The sequence below is a fragment of the Sus scrofa genome, chromosome 9 (genome assembly GCF_000003025.6).
Source record: "Sus scrofa isolate TJ Tabasco breed Duroc chromosome 9, Sscrofa11.1, whole genome shotgun sequence".
NCBI classification, from domain to species: Eukaryota; Metazoa; Chordata; class Mammalia; order Artiodactyla; family Suidae; genus Sus; species Sus scrofa.
This window is the reverse complement of record NC_010451.4, coordinates 113,103,561-113,118,176: the sequence shown is the minus strand read 5'-3', so window position 1 is coordinate 113,118,176 and position 14,616 is coordinate 113,103,561. Positions and strand designations below refer to the sequence as shown.

General features: G+C 37.5%; 1 protein-coding gene across 13 annotated transcripts in view; it reads right to left on the bottom strand.

Moving 5' to 3' along the window:
• TPK1 (thiamin pyrophosphokinase 1) overlaps window positions 1–14,616 on the bottom strand; it is a 373,809-nt gene that overhangs the window by 187,002 nt on the left and 172,191 nt on the right. For all 13 annotated transcript variants that reach the window (XM_021063594.1, XM_021063598.1, XM_021063590.1 and 10 more), the window contains one exon: window positions 6,279–6,351. In XM_021063594.1, coding sequence (XP_020919253.1) covers window positions 6,279–6,351 — 73 coding nt within the window. The remainder of the gene's footprint in view (window positions 1–6,278; window positions 6,352–14,616) is intronic.

Here is a 14,616-nt window from a genome sequence, read left to right as displayed (position 1 = left end):
TCTTTTCTAAAAGAAGCATAAGGAATACAACTTTTCTGTTAAGTGTATAAAATGCCTATATTATTATGTGTATTTTTTGAGAGGGAACCAGGATCCTGCCTCAAAGCTGTACTATTGTTGATGAATGTTCCTCCCTTCCCTGATCAACAACTGTCTGAATCTGTCCTTGGGAACTCAGGGAAGGTCAAGGAGGCTGAATGAGGCCTATTTCCTAAGAGCAAGAAATGGGGGACACAGAAAGGCTTTTGCGCCCAGGAGCCCCATAGGGCCCTGTCCGGTTTCTCTTTTAGAGGTCATTCATGCAAATAACACTTTTTTAAAAATCATTATTACAAAGTATATGAGAAAGCCAGTGTTTTACAAAATGATTTAATCTTGTATGCTTTGGTACGACTTCCATTCAGCAAGCTAACAACTCAAAAATAATTTACATAGCTAGTTCATGAAAACATTATCACTTCATTATTTATAAAAACTTAAAAACTAAAAAAACACTTACTAATAGCCAAGACTTAGCGATGACATCTATAAGTAGTATACTTACCCATACCTCTTGCCTGCGCTATTTGAAAATCAGTGTCTTCGTCTTTAAATTAGAACTGAGCCACAATCATTTTCTGCTTAACATCAGTAGTTAATTTAAGAAAAATCAGACTTTCTATTCAAATGTCAACCAAAAGCCCATTTCCCATTATTCTGACAGGGCAAAAAACATATTCAAACCCAAATCCTCAGTCTCCTAAAAGTAAAACACAGCCATTATGATGAGATGTAAAATTATGGGCAATTTTCTGTTATTGGATATAACATTTATAGCATCTCATACTTCTCAAAAGCAACACAAGTTCTTCGATGTTCTGTCCTGGCTCACTTCCACGTTCTATAGCTTTTGTGTATGTTAATAGTCTACAGTTTGTTTGGTCATTCTTGGTCTGGCCCAATGCTTGCCACTCCAGAATTGGGGATGAAAGGGAGAAACATAATTTAAATGTGAAGGGAGGGTGTTTGGTTATCACACTGACACTCTCACATTGCTGGTGATTCTGCCATTCATTCCCAGCAATGCTCAATACCTTACACAAGGAGTAACTATCTTGTCCAATGGATCGAAGATGTAATCTGCTGAAAAGTGGTAATAGCAAATAAGTCCAAGATTTAACAAAATTCTTTTCATTTTTCTTTTATTTTTTTATTTTTACTTTTTGTCTTTTTGTCTTTTTAGGGCCACACCCATGGCATAAGGAGGGTCCCAGGCTAGGGATCCATTCGGACCTGTAGCTGTCGTTCTACACCACAGCCACAGCAACACTAGATCCAAGCCACGTCTGCGACCTACACCACAGCTCACAGCAACACCGGATCCTTAACCCACTGAGCCAGGCCAGGGTTCCAACCTGCAACCTCATGGTTCCTAGCTGGATTCATTTCTGCCATGCCATGACGGGAACTCCCCAAAATTCTTTTAAGAGAAAATATGGACATTGATCCAAGAGCTGTCTTTGACTAGCTTTACCATTTTCCTTACATCATTTAAGCTTTATGGGCCCCAGTTTCCACAACATAAACTTGGGCTAAATAGCATTGTTTAATTTTTATTATATTTTAAATATTTTACATTTTTATCATTATACTTACAACACATTGCTATCTTCTATCATATGCATCTTCATTAATGGTAAAATTTTTCTTTGACTTTTAAGGCATCAGTTAAATAGTGTAACTAGTTCCTTACCCTCCTAAGCAGTAAAGACACATGCTTTAAAACCCTTTTCCTATATCCAGTAAAATCCCCACAGACTATACAGCAATGAAAGAATATCAGAAGTTACATGAGATATTACAGTTTCATCAAAAGGTCTCAGGAAACTGAAACACATGTAGGCATGATTGATGGAATAATTAAAAGGACTGAAATAGGTGATTTTAGCCTTGGATTAAGGAAGCACTGACTGACTCAGAAAGTAAAAAATATAAAATAAAACATCAAGGGGAAATTCTTCGAGAGACATTCCTCATTCTGAGTTAATATTAGTGAACCAGGCAGAGAAGAACTAAGACAAATGGGCAAAGGGGGAATCACCGATTTTACAGCTATCTAAAAAAAAGAGGCTTTATGGACTAAATTAAGAATGGCATACCATATGATTCAGGGAAATAGCAGTTGTACATCGGTATATATCATCAGTTGGATCATCAGTATGTATAATCAATGTTTTTTGTATCTATATGTTTAATATCAAAAATAGGTTACATGGAGCTTCGGCATGCATGGGAAAACACAAATCACCACATGTTAACTAATATAAGATATAAATTATATAGCTTGGTTCTTACCCTGTGGAACATATGGAATTAAGTGGTAGAGCAGAGCTTGTCCTCTTCCAGTACAAAATCCACACGAGTAAATATTTAAGGGCTATAAAGACTAATGATTAGGTGATTGGTATGGAATCGAAGCAGGTTATGCATAGAAAGACCTAATCAAAGAGAAACTGCTAATGGCCATTTCTGGTTTCTTCTTTCCTCTTACATATTACTACTTAAAGACCAAGAATGCATTCTGACCAAATTAAAACATCTTTCTCTCTGCCTAACACTCAAGTTTTATCAGAACCAAGTCAGATGGTTTGGTGGCAAGTATCCACAAGGCTATCAATGCTGGCCACCTATATGTAGCCTGGTCCTATACTGTACCAGGGTTGGTCTGTTTGACTAATAACATGTGGAAGAAGATTCAGTAAGATGGTATATCAGTGACGAAATTAGATCATACAAAGGACCATTATTTCTGTCTGAAGCTGGCTCTCCTGCATGCATGTTTTCTTTCCTCTCTCTCTTTCCCTGGAAAGCAGGCTGCCATGCTGTGAACATCCCAATGGCAAGGAACTGATGCCTCCAACCAAAAGCTAGTGAGGGAGTTCCCGTCATAGCGCAGCAGAAACGAATCCGACTAGAAACCATGGGGTTGCAGGTTCGATCCCCAGCCTCGCTCAGTGGGTTAAGGATCCAGCGTTGCCCGTGAGCTGTGGTATAGTTTGCAGACATGGCTCGGATCTAGCATTGCTGTGGCTCTGGTGTAGGCTGGCGGCTGTAGCTCCGATTAGACCCCTAGCCTGGGAACCTCCATATGCCGAAGGTGTAGCCCTAAAAAGACAAAAAAAAAATTTTCTTTAATTTAAAAAATTTTTTTAATTTAAAAAATTTTTAAATTTTTTAAAAAGCTTTTTTAAAAAAGCTAGTGAGAAGTAACAGCCAGTGAGACTGACCAACAACCACATAAGTAATCTTGAAAGAGATTTATGTAGCCCCCATGTAGCCCTGAGAAGAGAGAAAAACCAGGCTGATGAGAAACCTTGGGTCAGAACCACCCAGTTAATTGACTCTCATATTCCTTACACAGATAGGTTGTGTGAGAATAGTTTGCTGCTTTAAGCTGCTAAATTTTAGGACAATTTGTTACATAGTAACAACGACCTAATACAAATGGCAAGAATTTGGGTATATTCTGTTTAAAAGCTGACAAATCCACTACTTTATATTTTAGAGGTTTTCACAAATTAAGCAGGCAAACCATTCTAAAGTTGTATAGAGTCATATAAACCTAGATTTTTCTTGTAAGTTCAAGATATATCTGTATTGGGGAGCAAAGTCATATAAATAAATGTTGGCTATAAATCCACTTTATGATTTTAATAAAACTTAAGCATTTTAAATTTCCCCCATATCTTACTTTTTTCAATACAGCCTCAGTTCCAGCTCAGGGAAGATCCAGACCAGGTGGGGAAAAAGTGTATTAGAAAGTGGAAATAACCTCCTTTCACTTGGAACAGAGCAACTTAAAAGACGGCTTAAATTGGAGATAATGGCTCTTATGAATGGTATGTAACGCTGCATTAACTTGTTGTCATTACCATCACCATTAAAACTGCAGCCAAACATTCACCATGTGCTCTACAGGGGACATTATTTATACAAGACATCACTGGTGCCTTTTAAAAACTGATCCAAAGAGTTCAAAAGTGGTGAGTTACATGAAAAAAACTGGATTTTTTTTTCAATTTAGAACTATGCAATGTAGAAATTAGACGATTCAGTTCATCCTACTTTAAAAACTAAACCTTAAGAAACATAAAATTAGATTTTGAGGTTAAAATCAAAAGTGAAGCAGGAAACGTAAGAGAAATTCATCAAAAAGTATTAACTCAAATTTTTCCTTTATCCCTGAGCCATTCAGAAACAAAAAGCTGGCTTCCCATTAGGTCCTGTTATTTCCTCATCCTCCACAAGAACTGTCAGACTGACACTCACAGTTCTGGCAAGCCAGCAGCATTCAGGAGAGGGGGAGAAAAGTCACATCTGGCCAGATCTTCATCTGGTTTCTGAGTCTGCTGTTGTCCGGGCCTCTCCAAATTATGATTAATATCTATGGATTTCTAAAACTCTGCATTGTAAGCAAAGCTGAGGGCTTTCCATCCCAACAAGGTTGAGGCATGGAGTTAATGAGAAGTGAGACTGGGGGGAATGAAGAGAAACATGCCAATGTTAAAGTAATTGAGCATGAATATCAAACACTGACTTGGGAACAGTCTTCCTTTGCTGATGGAAAGTATGATCAGCTGCTGGGCAGATGGGATGTGCCCACATCTGCCTTCTCTGTTGGTCCTGGAATTTCCATCACAACAGCCTGCACTTTATAACCTCCTTACCTTGTTTCCGCACCTAGATTCACTTTTTCCTTTTTTCTCTTTTCCTCTTCTTTCCTCTCTTGCCTCCTTCCCTCCCTCCTTCTTTCCTTCCTTCCTACAAAAGCTTTCCTCCTTCTTCTTTTTGAATTTATTCCATCCATCTCCAAGCCTTATAAAGAACTTAAAGTTTCTTTCAAAAACTGCTTTTCTTTAAAAAATGCATAATTTGCTAATGCCAGTTCAGAATAACACAGATGATGGTGTTGTGGCTAGAAAAATTGCTGAGCCTTTAATTTTCATTTAAAAAAACAAAAAAAACAAAAAAAAAAAAAACCCTGCTTTGGAGTTCTTATTGTGGCTCAGCAGAAACAAACCCTGATAATATCCATAATGATGCAGGTTTGATACCTGGCTTCACATAGTGGGTTAGGGATTCTACGTTGCCTTGAGCTGTGGTATAGGGCAGCCGCTGCAGCTCTGATTAGACCCCTAACCTGGCAACCTTCATATGCAGGTGTGGCCCTAAACAGAAAAGAAAAAAAAAAAAAAAAAAGCCCTGCTTTTAAAGCCAGTGAAAGCTTGATTGGTATATAATACACTCCTCTGTGTTTTCCATCCCTCTCAATTAGATCATTTTTATGTTCTTAAATAGCAAGTATCTCTGGAAGTTGGAGCAATAGTGACAAAATGAGCACCTTAATAAGCTGCACATTATTATTAATTTTGAGTTGTAATGAATAGTGTTATTCGGAACAGACTAATAACAGTTTCAAGAAAACTAAATATTAAAGAGAAAAATGTAGTTCTAAAATTCTAGGAACACACATTTAGATATTTTTTTAAAAATTCATTTACAAAGATGTCTTCCACTGACCATGTAAAAACATGGACAAAATTTAAATGTACATCAATTGGGAACTGGTTAAGTAAAACACAGTAATTCATTAAGTGAAATTTAAAACGATGTGTGAAAAATACCTAATAACGAATGAGGATGCAGACAACAATAGTAATGTTTTTAATGAACCATAAAAGCTATCAACTCGGGAGTTCCCGTCGTGGCGCAGTGGTTAACGAATCCGACTAGGAACCATGAGGTTGCGGGTTCGGTCCCTGCCCTTGCTCAGTGGGTTAACGATATGGCGTTGCCGTGAGCTGTGGTGTAGGTCGCAGACGCGGCTCGGATCCTGCGTTGCTGTGGCTCTGGCGTAGGCCGGTGGCTACAGCTCCGATTCAACCCCTAGCCTGGGAACCTCCATATGCCGCGGGAGCGGCCCAAGAAAGAGCAACAACAACAACAAAAGACAAAAAAGAAGAAAAAAAAAAAAAAGCTATCAACTCAATTAAAATGGACATGCTTAAAGGACTAAGCATTAATGTTTATCTGATGGTCATAGAATTTCTAAGATTGTGTTCCCACTTGTCATTTTCTAAATTTCCATTTGAACTCATATTACAATTGCTAGTAAAAAACTTAAGTAACCAAGCAATGAGTTTCTAGATCCTTACACATTCACCAAGGGAATAAGAGAAGACAATAGGAAAAGCAATCATATGAGAAAGATCTTAAATGTGGGCGTGCTAAGGGTTTACCTTAGTAGCGTAGTATTCTCTCACATCAGGCCTAATAGAATCAAAGTCGCCATTGACGAATTCAGGCAAAAAGCTGAAAGAAAGAGTTCCAACTAATTAAATGTGTGTCGTTGCTAACCTTTACAACTATGATTAAAAAGACCAGAGAGAGAGACAATATACTCAAAATGAAAAAGAGTCTATTTTTAGAGTGAATGGATATCACATCTTTCACACCTGGTTTTCACAGGGTATGACTGAGGGGAACTCCACATACCCAAATAATGTGTCAATTTAGTCTATCAGTCAATATTTATCTTGCTTAAAAATACAGACAGAGATCAAAAACGAATTACGTTCAAAAAAAAAAAACCTCCCAGTTGAAAACCCATAACATAAAGACTCGATCTTTGCATAACACATTCTATTAATACATACAAATGCTGACATTTTACCCTCATGCCAGTTCAAAACTTTCAAGAGATTTGAACTGATGATGAGGATTAGGCCTTCTTTGTAGAGAATGAGTCAGTGCAAAAACATTTTCCAAATATCCTATTGATGTATTTCTAGAAACAGGAGTCTTCTAGATAGGTCTGAAATAAGGTCAGGGCTACTAAATAGAGGGAAGGGATTCCTCAAAATGCACATTTATAATTGTATCACAGTTATCTTATTTCTCTTTCCTACCACTTATATTTTTCTCAGAACTCATTTCAGAAAACCAACCTTACTATATCTTCATAAGCCATGCTTTATTATTTTTACATAAACATCCATATGACCTGGTAGAATTTTTTCCCACTTAAAACACCTAACTGTGGAGAAAGAAAACTTCCCTGATGTCTCAGTGCCCAGCTTCCTGAGCCTCCTAAGTGTATATGATGTAAAGAAGGGAATATTTGCCTTCGTGTCTTCCGGAAATATTCTGCTCTTCATACACCAAGAAAATTAGATCTAGCTATTCACTCAGTTAATTTTTTTGGATTCAAAATCATAATGTAACTTCTCTATATCTTCACAAGAGGCCCAAATTGTTACATAAGGACTAGGTTCTTAGTTAAAGGGAGACTGAATATTACTGCTGGGCATTGAATGTCAAAAGAGATAAAGCCACAAAACTTAGAGACATCTCTAGGTCCTAAAAGCCAAGACCCAAGGAGACAGCTGTCTGTTGGATAGATCTGACTGATGTAACAATACGTTGGGGTTAAGATTTGGGCCCATAAAATTTCCACAGAGACCCTTTCAAGAGGAGAGAAGCACAGCTATCATCTCCCATTTAATAAATTAAGGGAAGGAGTTCCTTCCATGGTGCCTTGGGTTAAGAATCCAACCACAGTGGCTTGGGTCTCTGAGGAGCTGTGGGTTCAATCCCCGGCGCCATGCACTGGTTAAAAGATCCATTGTGGGTTGCAGCTGCAGCTCGAATTCCATCCCTGGCCCAGGAACTTCCATATGTCTTGGGTGCAGCCATAAAAGTAAATAAATAAATAGAATTTTTTAAAAAAATAAATGCATTAAGAGAAATATTCTATTTCCTTGACTTTCACCTGTGGAGTATGCAGTTACCACCACAGGATCAATGACCTATCACTACATGAATCAAGGGATAAAATCCACAGCATAGGGGACAGAGATAATAAGGAGTCTGACTCAGAACACCTGGTACACACATCCAGGATAAAATTAATAAAGAGGAATACTAAAAAACCCAATACTAACTTTCTTCTTTTGTACAGTTTTTTAAGTTCTTAACACAATCGAAAATATCACTTCTGATGTCAAATCTAACTGGTCTTTATTGGATCAGCTCTCTGAGCTACACATCTTCTTGGGACTAAATGACTAAGGGAAGGTTCCACCAGAGAGTTCTGTACCACATAAACTGCATGGCTCTGTCTTTTCATTAAACAATAATAGTCATTTATTAAAATTTGCAATCGATTTCAGAAATATTCAATGAACATTAATCGTGTGCAAAAAGCAATAGTTCTCTCAGAATAAGGCAGAATTAGGGAGTAAAATACCTAGGTTTTTAAATCACCTTGCCTTGTTTCAAATCTTCCTACAAACGTCTCTCCTCAAAATGTTCCTGCCAGAGTATCTATGACTTTAATTTCTTTATTTTTGGCCAGGTCTGTGGCTTGCAGAAGTTCCTAGGCCAGAGATCAAACCTATGCCACAGCAGCAACCGAAGCCACAGCAGTGACAAGCTGGATCCTTATCCCACTGACCCACCAGGGAACTCCTCTTTGACTTCAATTTCATTTTATAACTATTTAGGTAACTACTACATTATATCTTACTTAGGGCTTAAAATAAACTATTAGTTCGTATCTCTCAGATCTTTTTCTCCTGTTGCAAAAATGCATCCATTTTTAGTTTCTTTCAAATGCCTCCATTTATCACCATTCAACCATATGCAAATTAGAGGTAATATGGACCACAGAATATTTCTGCTCCTTAGGTCTGAATGTTTAGGCAATTCATAGGTTGAAACCCTAAAACTTAAATTGATGTTATTAGGTGGTGATTTGCTCAAGAGGATGGATGGAGCCCTTATGAATAGACTAATGCCCTTAAAAGAGAAACCCCAGCTCTCTTGCCCCTTCCATCCTAGGAGGACCCAGTGAGAAGACGCCATCTATAAAACAAGTAGAAAACCTCACTAGGAATGAATCTGCTAGCAGTCTGACCTTGAACTCCCCAGCTTCCAGGAGAAGGAGAAGTAAAGGTTGTTGATAAGCCATCCAGTCTATGGTATTCTGTTACAAACTTAAAGGGACTGAGACACTGCTTAAAAGGATAAAACCAATCATCCCTCCAATATCCCATTACCCTTTTTAAGAAGTGAGATCTGAAAAGTCAGGTGAATTTTGTCTGTATGGCCAGTACTTCATCCCTTTAAACTTAGGACTCCGGTTCTGTGTAGTCTGAAGCATGGGACTTCCTAACAAGACTAACTTTATTTGCCTCTACAAGTTTTAGCCTCTTGGATATCTAAAGTCAATTTGGCAGTATTCAATTACCATGCTGATTTTGACAATAAATAAAAACGGAAAATAAAAGCTGATATATAAGTCAGTGGAACATCTATCCCCTTTGGATATATCATCTTACAGAGTACTAGAATTTTTCTTACCCTATGAATAATGAAGGAAATCAGTCATGGGGAGTTCCCATCATGGCACAGAGGAAACGAATCCAAGTAGGAACCATGAGGTTGTGGGTTTGATCCCTGGCCTCACTCATTGGGTTAAGGATCTGGTGTTGCCGTGAGCTGTGGTGTAGGTTGCAGATGAAGCTCGATCCTGCATTGCTGTGGCTGTGGCATAGGCCAGCAGCCCCTAGCCTGGGATCTCCATATGCTGTGGGTGTGGCCCTAAAATGCAAAAATAAATAAATAAATAAAATAGTAAAATAAAATGAACGAGGATGTTTACTTCTAAGACAACTCACAGCAAAAATACACCTGGTATACATGCTGAGATGACTAAAGTAATTATAACTCTTCATGACATACAACACTAGCTTTTGAAACTTTCTGAAATGAGCTTTTGGATGTTGCAATTAAAAGTCCAGCTAACATTTTCTGAGCACCTGTTGCCATGGCACCTGGCATTCTGAAAAGATACTTACTGCGAAGGTTACTTCACAGATGCAGAGAAATTACACTATGACATAAAAGTTTACACAGGAAGATTATTTTCAAAACTATTTAGGAACTGACTGCACAGAGCAATAAAGGAAGGGTCTATGGATTTATGTCATCAGGGATCACATTTCTGTCTACTGGTGACATCCATCACACCAGTGGACCTCTTCTGGGTACCCTCGATCTATTAACACTGACTTGTTAGTACCGTACTGAAAAACACTGCATAAATGGCATAGACTCCTTTGCTATTTCCATTTTAGGTCTTACTGCACTTGCCATTCACCAACGACAAAATAAGAGATAAAAAAAGAGTTGAGATCAGGAGTTCCCTTGTAGCACAATGGGTTTGGATGTGGCTTTGTCATTGCTGTGGCTTGGGTTGCTGCTATGGTTCGGGTTCCATCCCTGGCCTGGGAATTTCCACATGTTGTAGGTGCAGCGCCCACCACCCCACCAAAAAAAAAGTATTGAGATTAATTAATGAGCTAAAGATTCATCACAGGTAGTAACTGAGAGGAAGGTTGACATATTTAGAAAATGCACTTAACCATGATGTGTTAGAATAGAATTACTGTCTTTCCAAAGACATCTTCTGAGACAAGTGAAGAAGGATATCCCTCCTCATATCCTTCTTTGTCCCCAAAGAAGACACAGCCACCCCCTTACAACTTCTACAGAATGGACGCTCTTACTTTCCATGCCTTTTGAAGCAATTTCTATAAATGTTGTCTAGCTTCTACTAGATTCTAAGTTCTCTGGAGCAGGATCTCTGACTAATTTTGGTATTCACCACAGCAACAAGTACACAGATGCCGATATTAATAAAATGAAAAGGTAGAGGATGAACCAGGGGGAGGGATAGGGGATGAAAAGAAGAGAAGAGTAACTAGGGAGGAAAAGGAGAAAAGGTAAGAAGGTCGGGGGAGGGGAGAAAGGAAAATAGGAAAGAGAGGAAGGGTGAGTGGAGGGAATGGGAGGAGGGAGAGGAGGAGAAGGTGGAAAATGGTAAAAAGGGAAGAAAAAGGACAGAAGATGGAAGGAAGGGGAAGGAGAGGTGGAAAAGAAGAAAAGAACTTTCGATATGAACTTCCTATGAAGCCTGCTCCCTAATTCCTCACTTGTCCAAATTATTTAACTTTTCTGAGCCTCATTTCATCTTACGTAAAATGAGGATAATTTGGAGTAATTGTGAGGATTAAGAGTTAAGATAAGTAAAGTACTTAGAAAATGCCTGGCACATAGTGAGCAGGATTTAAGCTATTCAGTTAAAATATACGTTATTACTAGAAAAGCTAACTTGCCCAATGTTAGGCTAATAAGAGCTAGAACCAAATTTCAAACCCAGGCCACACAATCTTTATTCATTAACAACCATGCCTACAGCCTCCCATCCATATGCATTTATCACATGGAACAAGAGTTTCTTATGGAGAAAGTTCTCTACACAACCGCTTATGCCCCCACTGATTTTATTAATTCATATTAATTTGGTCAACTTCTATATATTAGTGATCACTGAGGCAGAAGGAAAGAAGGATTGTGCTCATTGCTAAAGAAGGAATAGGATTTTGATTATAGGAATGTGTTAGGAGGAGAAAATTTAAGAACACTGTTGGCTGTATGGCTCCAGATACAAGAAAAACAGGTATCTAATCTAAAGACACAAGAATTAATCATTCAAAGATTTGGGCTAATTAATATTCTCTGCAAAACTGCACAACTTTAATAGGCAAGAAAAAAACCCAAAAATCAAGTGATCTAAAATACAATATGTAAAAGCGGTACCACCTTTTGATTGTATTTATGGATATAATCAGTTCAACAGTCTTAGTAAGTCTCTAACAGAACAAAGGTATCAAATATATTTAAATACATACAGCCCCTGACTTCCAATGGTTCAACTGTTTGGCTTTACAATGGTGTGGAAACAATAAGTATTTTGTAGAGACCATACTTCAAACTGTGAATGTTAATCTCTTCCCAGGCTAGTGACAGCACAATTCATCCTCTCTCAGAGATGCTGGGTAGTGAGCCACAGATCCCAGGCAGACAGGATCACAAGTCTACAGCCAACACACATACACCCATTCTCTACCTACACAACCATTCTGTTTTTCACTTTCAGTATGGTACTCGATAATTTATACGAGACATTCAACACTTTATTATAAAGTAGACTTTGTACTAGGTGATTTTGCCCGACTGTAGACTAATGTGAGTCTTCTGCACATTTTTACAGTAAGCTAGGCTACACTATGATGTTCAGCACAGGTGTATTAAATGCACTTGTGACAATATTTTCAGCTTCCAATGTGTTTATTGGGATGTATCCCCATATTAAGTCAAGGAAGATCTATATTTCTGTAACTTTGGATAAGAAAGGCATTCTTAGGAAAGACAGAACACAGACTATGAAAAAGAAGTCACATTGTATAAAAAACACAACGTGATTATAAAGAATATATTTACCAACTAGTATAAGTTTATTTAATTTTCATAATAATTCTGTAAGGTTAATTTTTATCATTTTAATTTTGTGGTAAAAAACCAAGACTGAGAGGTGTGTAGAGAGAGATGACAACTGCACAGGGGCCACACAGATTCAAAATGCTCTTCTTCCTCCTTCTCCGTTTCTGAGTTGAAGGATTACCTTGCCTGGAATAGGGAAACTTTCCTGCTACACTTCCATCACAAAACATAATTTTACTTCTCTCAAAATCTTGGCTTTTATTTGAAATCTGTCCTACTTGTATGTCCAACCAGAGCTGCACAGTAATCGAGCAGCAGTGTGAGTACCAACTGCACAGCAGTGTGTGTTACTCCCTACCACCATAAGCTATCAATCCCTGGATACACTCTGCTTATGCTTTGGGGTTTATGATTTATTTTAATGAACAGAGAAGTGGTAAGGAGAGGTACAATTATGAAATCATATGAGGCTTGCTGAAAGCATATTTCATTCTAGGCAGTAAACAAACAAATGAATATTCACTTCTATAACCCAGTGCTCTAGCTCAAAATAAAGGATGTAAATTTTATGGATTGGTTAAAAAATTAAAATATGTCAACAGCTCCTACTGCCCATACCGTGGGAATTAACCTCTCACTGTAGCCACTTAGAAAATCAGACAAAATATGTGAAACAGTTGTATTCAGCTAGTGGAAAACAAGCAGCTCAGGACAGTGATTCTCAAAAAAAGGAATAAAAATAAGATAAGCCCTAACTGCTTTCTTCCTAGAGGCAGCTTTTGGCTTAGAGCACAATGAAGGAAAACTCAGAGACCCATGGCCTCCTAAATTACGGAAACCAAGATTAAATTTAAGGACAGCTGAAGAGCTAGAAAATGTAGAAAATGGAACTGTAGAGAGAAAGAGCACTCTAGAAAGCCTCAGAAAGGCTCCCTTCACTATCTGGGTGCATACTTACCTGCTCCAATATGAGAAGGTCAATGAGGGTAAAACAAACAAACAAACAAACAAAGAAAATACCACAAAGCAATGGACCCATCAATCCCTAGAGATAAAATATGGCTGGATATCATCCACATTCTAGTCATAAAAGGTACAGAGACCTAGTAATAAACCAATCATTAAATGGAGTTTCACCTTAATAGCGAGGGTAAATTAGTCTCAAAAGTTACTCTGGACCCACTACATGAAAGTTTAAAATAAAGCTTCAAAAGTATGAAATCATTGTAAGTTACTTGATCACATTTCAGAACAAAATTCAACACTCTTAAAGGTATACAACAAATCCAGGAACAAATAATGCAAAATTCAAAATGTTTAGCAGGAAATCAAAAAATTAAGCCAGCAAAGATTAAAAATTTAACTCATTGCAGCAACATGGATGGACCTAGAAATTATCATGCTAAGTGAAGTCAATCAGACAGCGAGACACCAACATCATATGCTATCATTTATGTGTGGAATCTAAAAATAGGACACAATGAACTACTTTGCAGAATAGATACTGACTCACAGACTTTGAAAAACTTATGGTTTCCAAATGAGATAGGTTGGGGAAGTGTGGGGATATACTGGGGGCTTGGGATGGAAATGCTATAAAATTGGTTTGTGATGATTTTTGTACAACCATAAATGGAATAAAATTCATTGAGTAATTAAAAAATAAAAAATAAATAAAAATTTGACTCATAACCAGACACAGAATTGACAAAGACGACAGTATTACCAGACAAGGATACTAACTATTACAAACATGTTTCATACGCTGAAGAAGGTAGAGGCACACATGAACACAATGAGAGGAAAATGGAAGATAGCACATGGAACTTTAAGAAAGAAAAAACACAATACCTGGAATGAAAAATATACTGAATTGTACTAACAGCAGATTAAGCACACAAAATTACAGCTAATAAGCCAATAACGGAGATAGAGTGGAATCATAAAAAAAATACTCAATTTATTTAAAAAAAAAGGAAGAGGAAAAAAGGAATATTAAGAACAGTGAGGGAAAAAGCTATAATGGAACCATACTAATAATGCATTAAATATAAATAGTGTAAATACTCCAATTGAAAGACACTGATTTAGTATTAGATGAAAAAACAAGACATCATATCTATAAAAAAATTCACACTGAATATAAAGGTATGGACGGATTTAAGGTAAAACTATGGAAAAAGATATACCATGCAAATGCTAATCCAAAGTAAGTAGGAGTAAATTTAT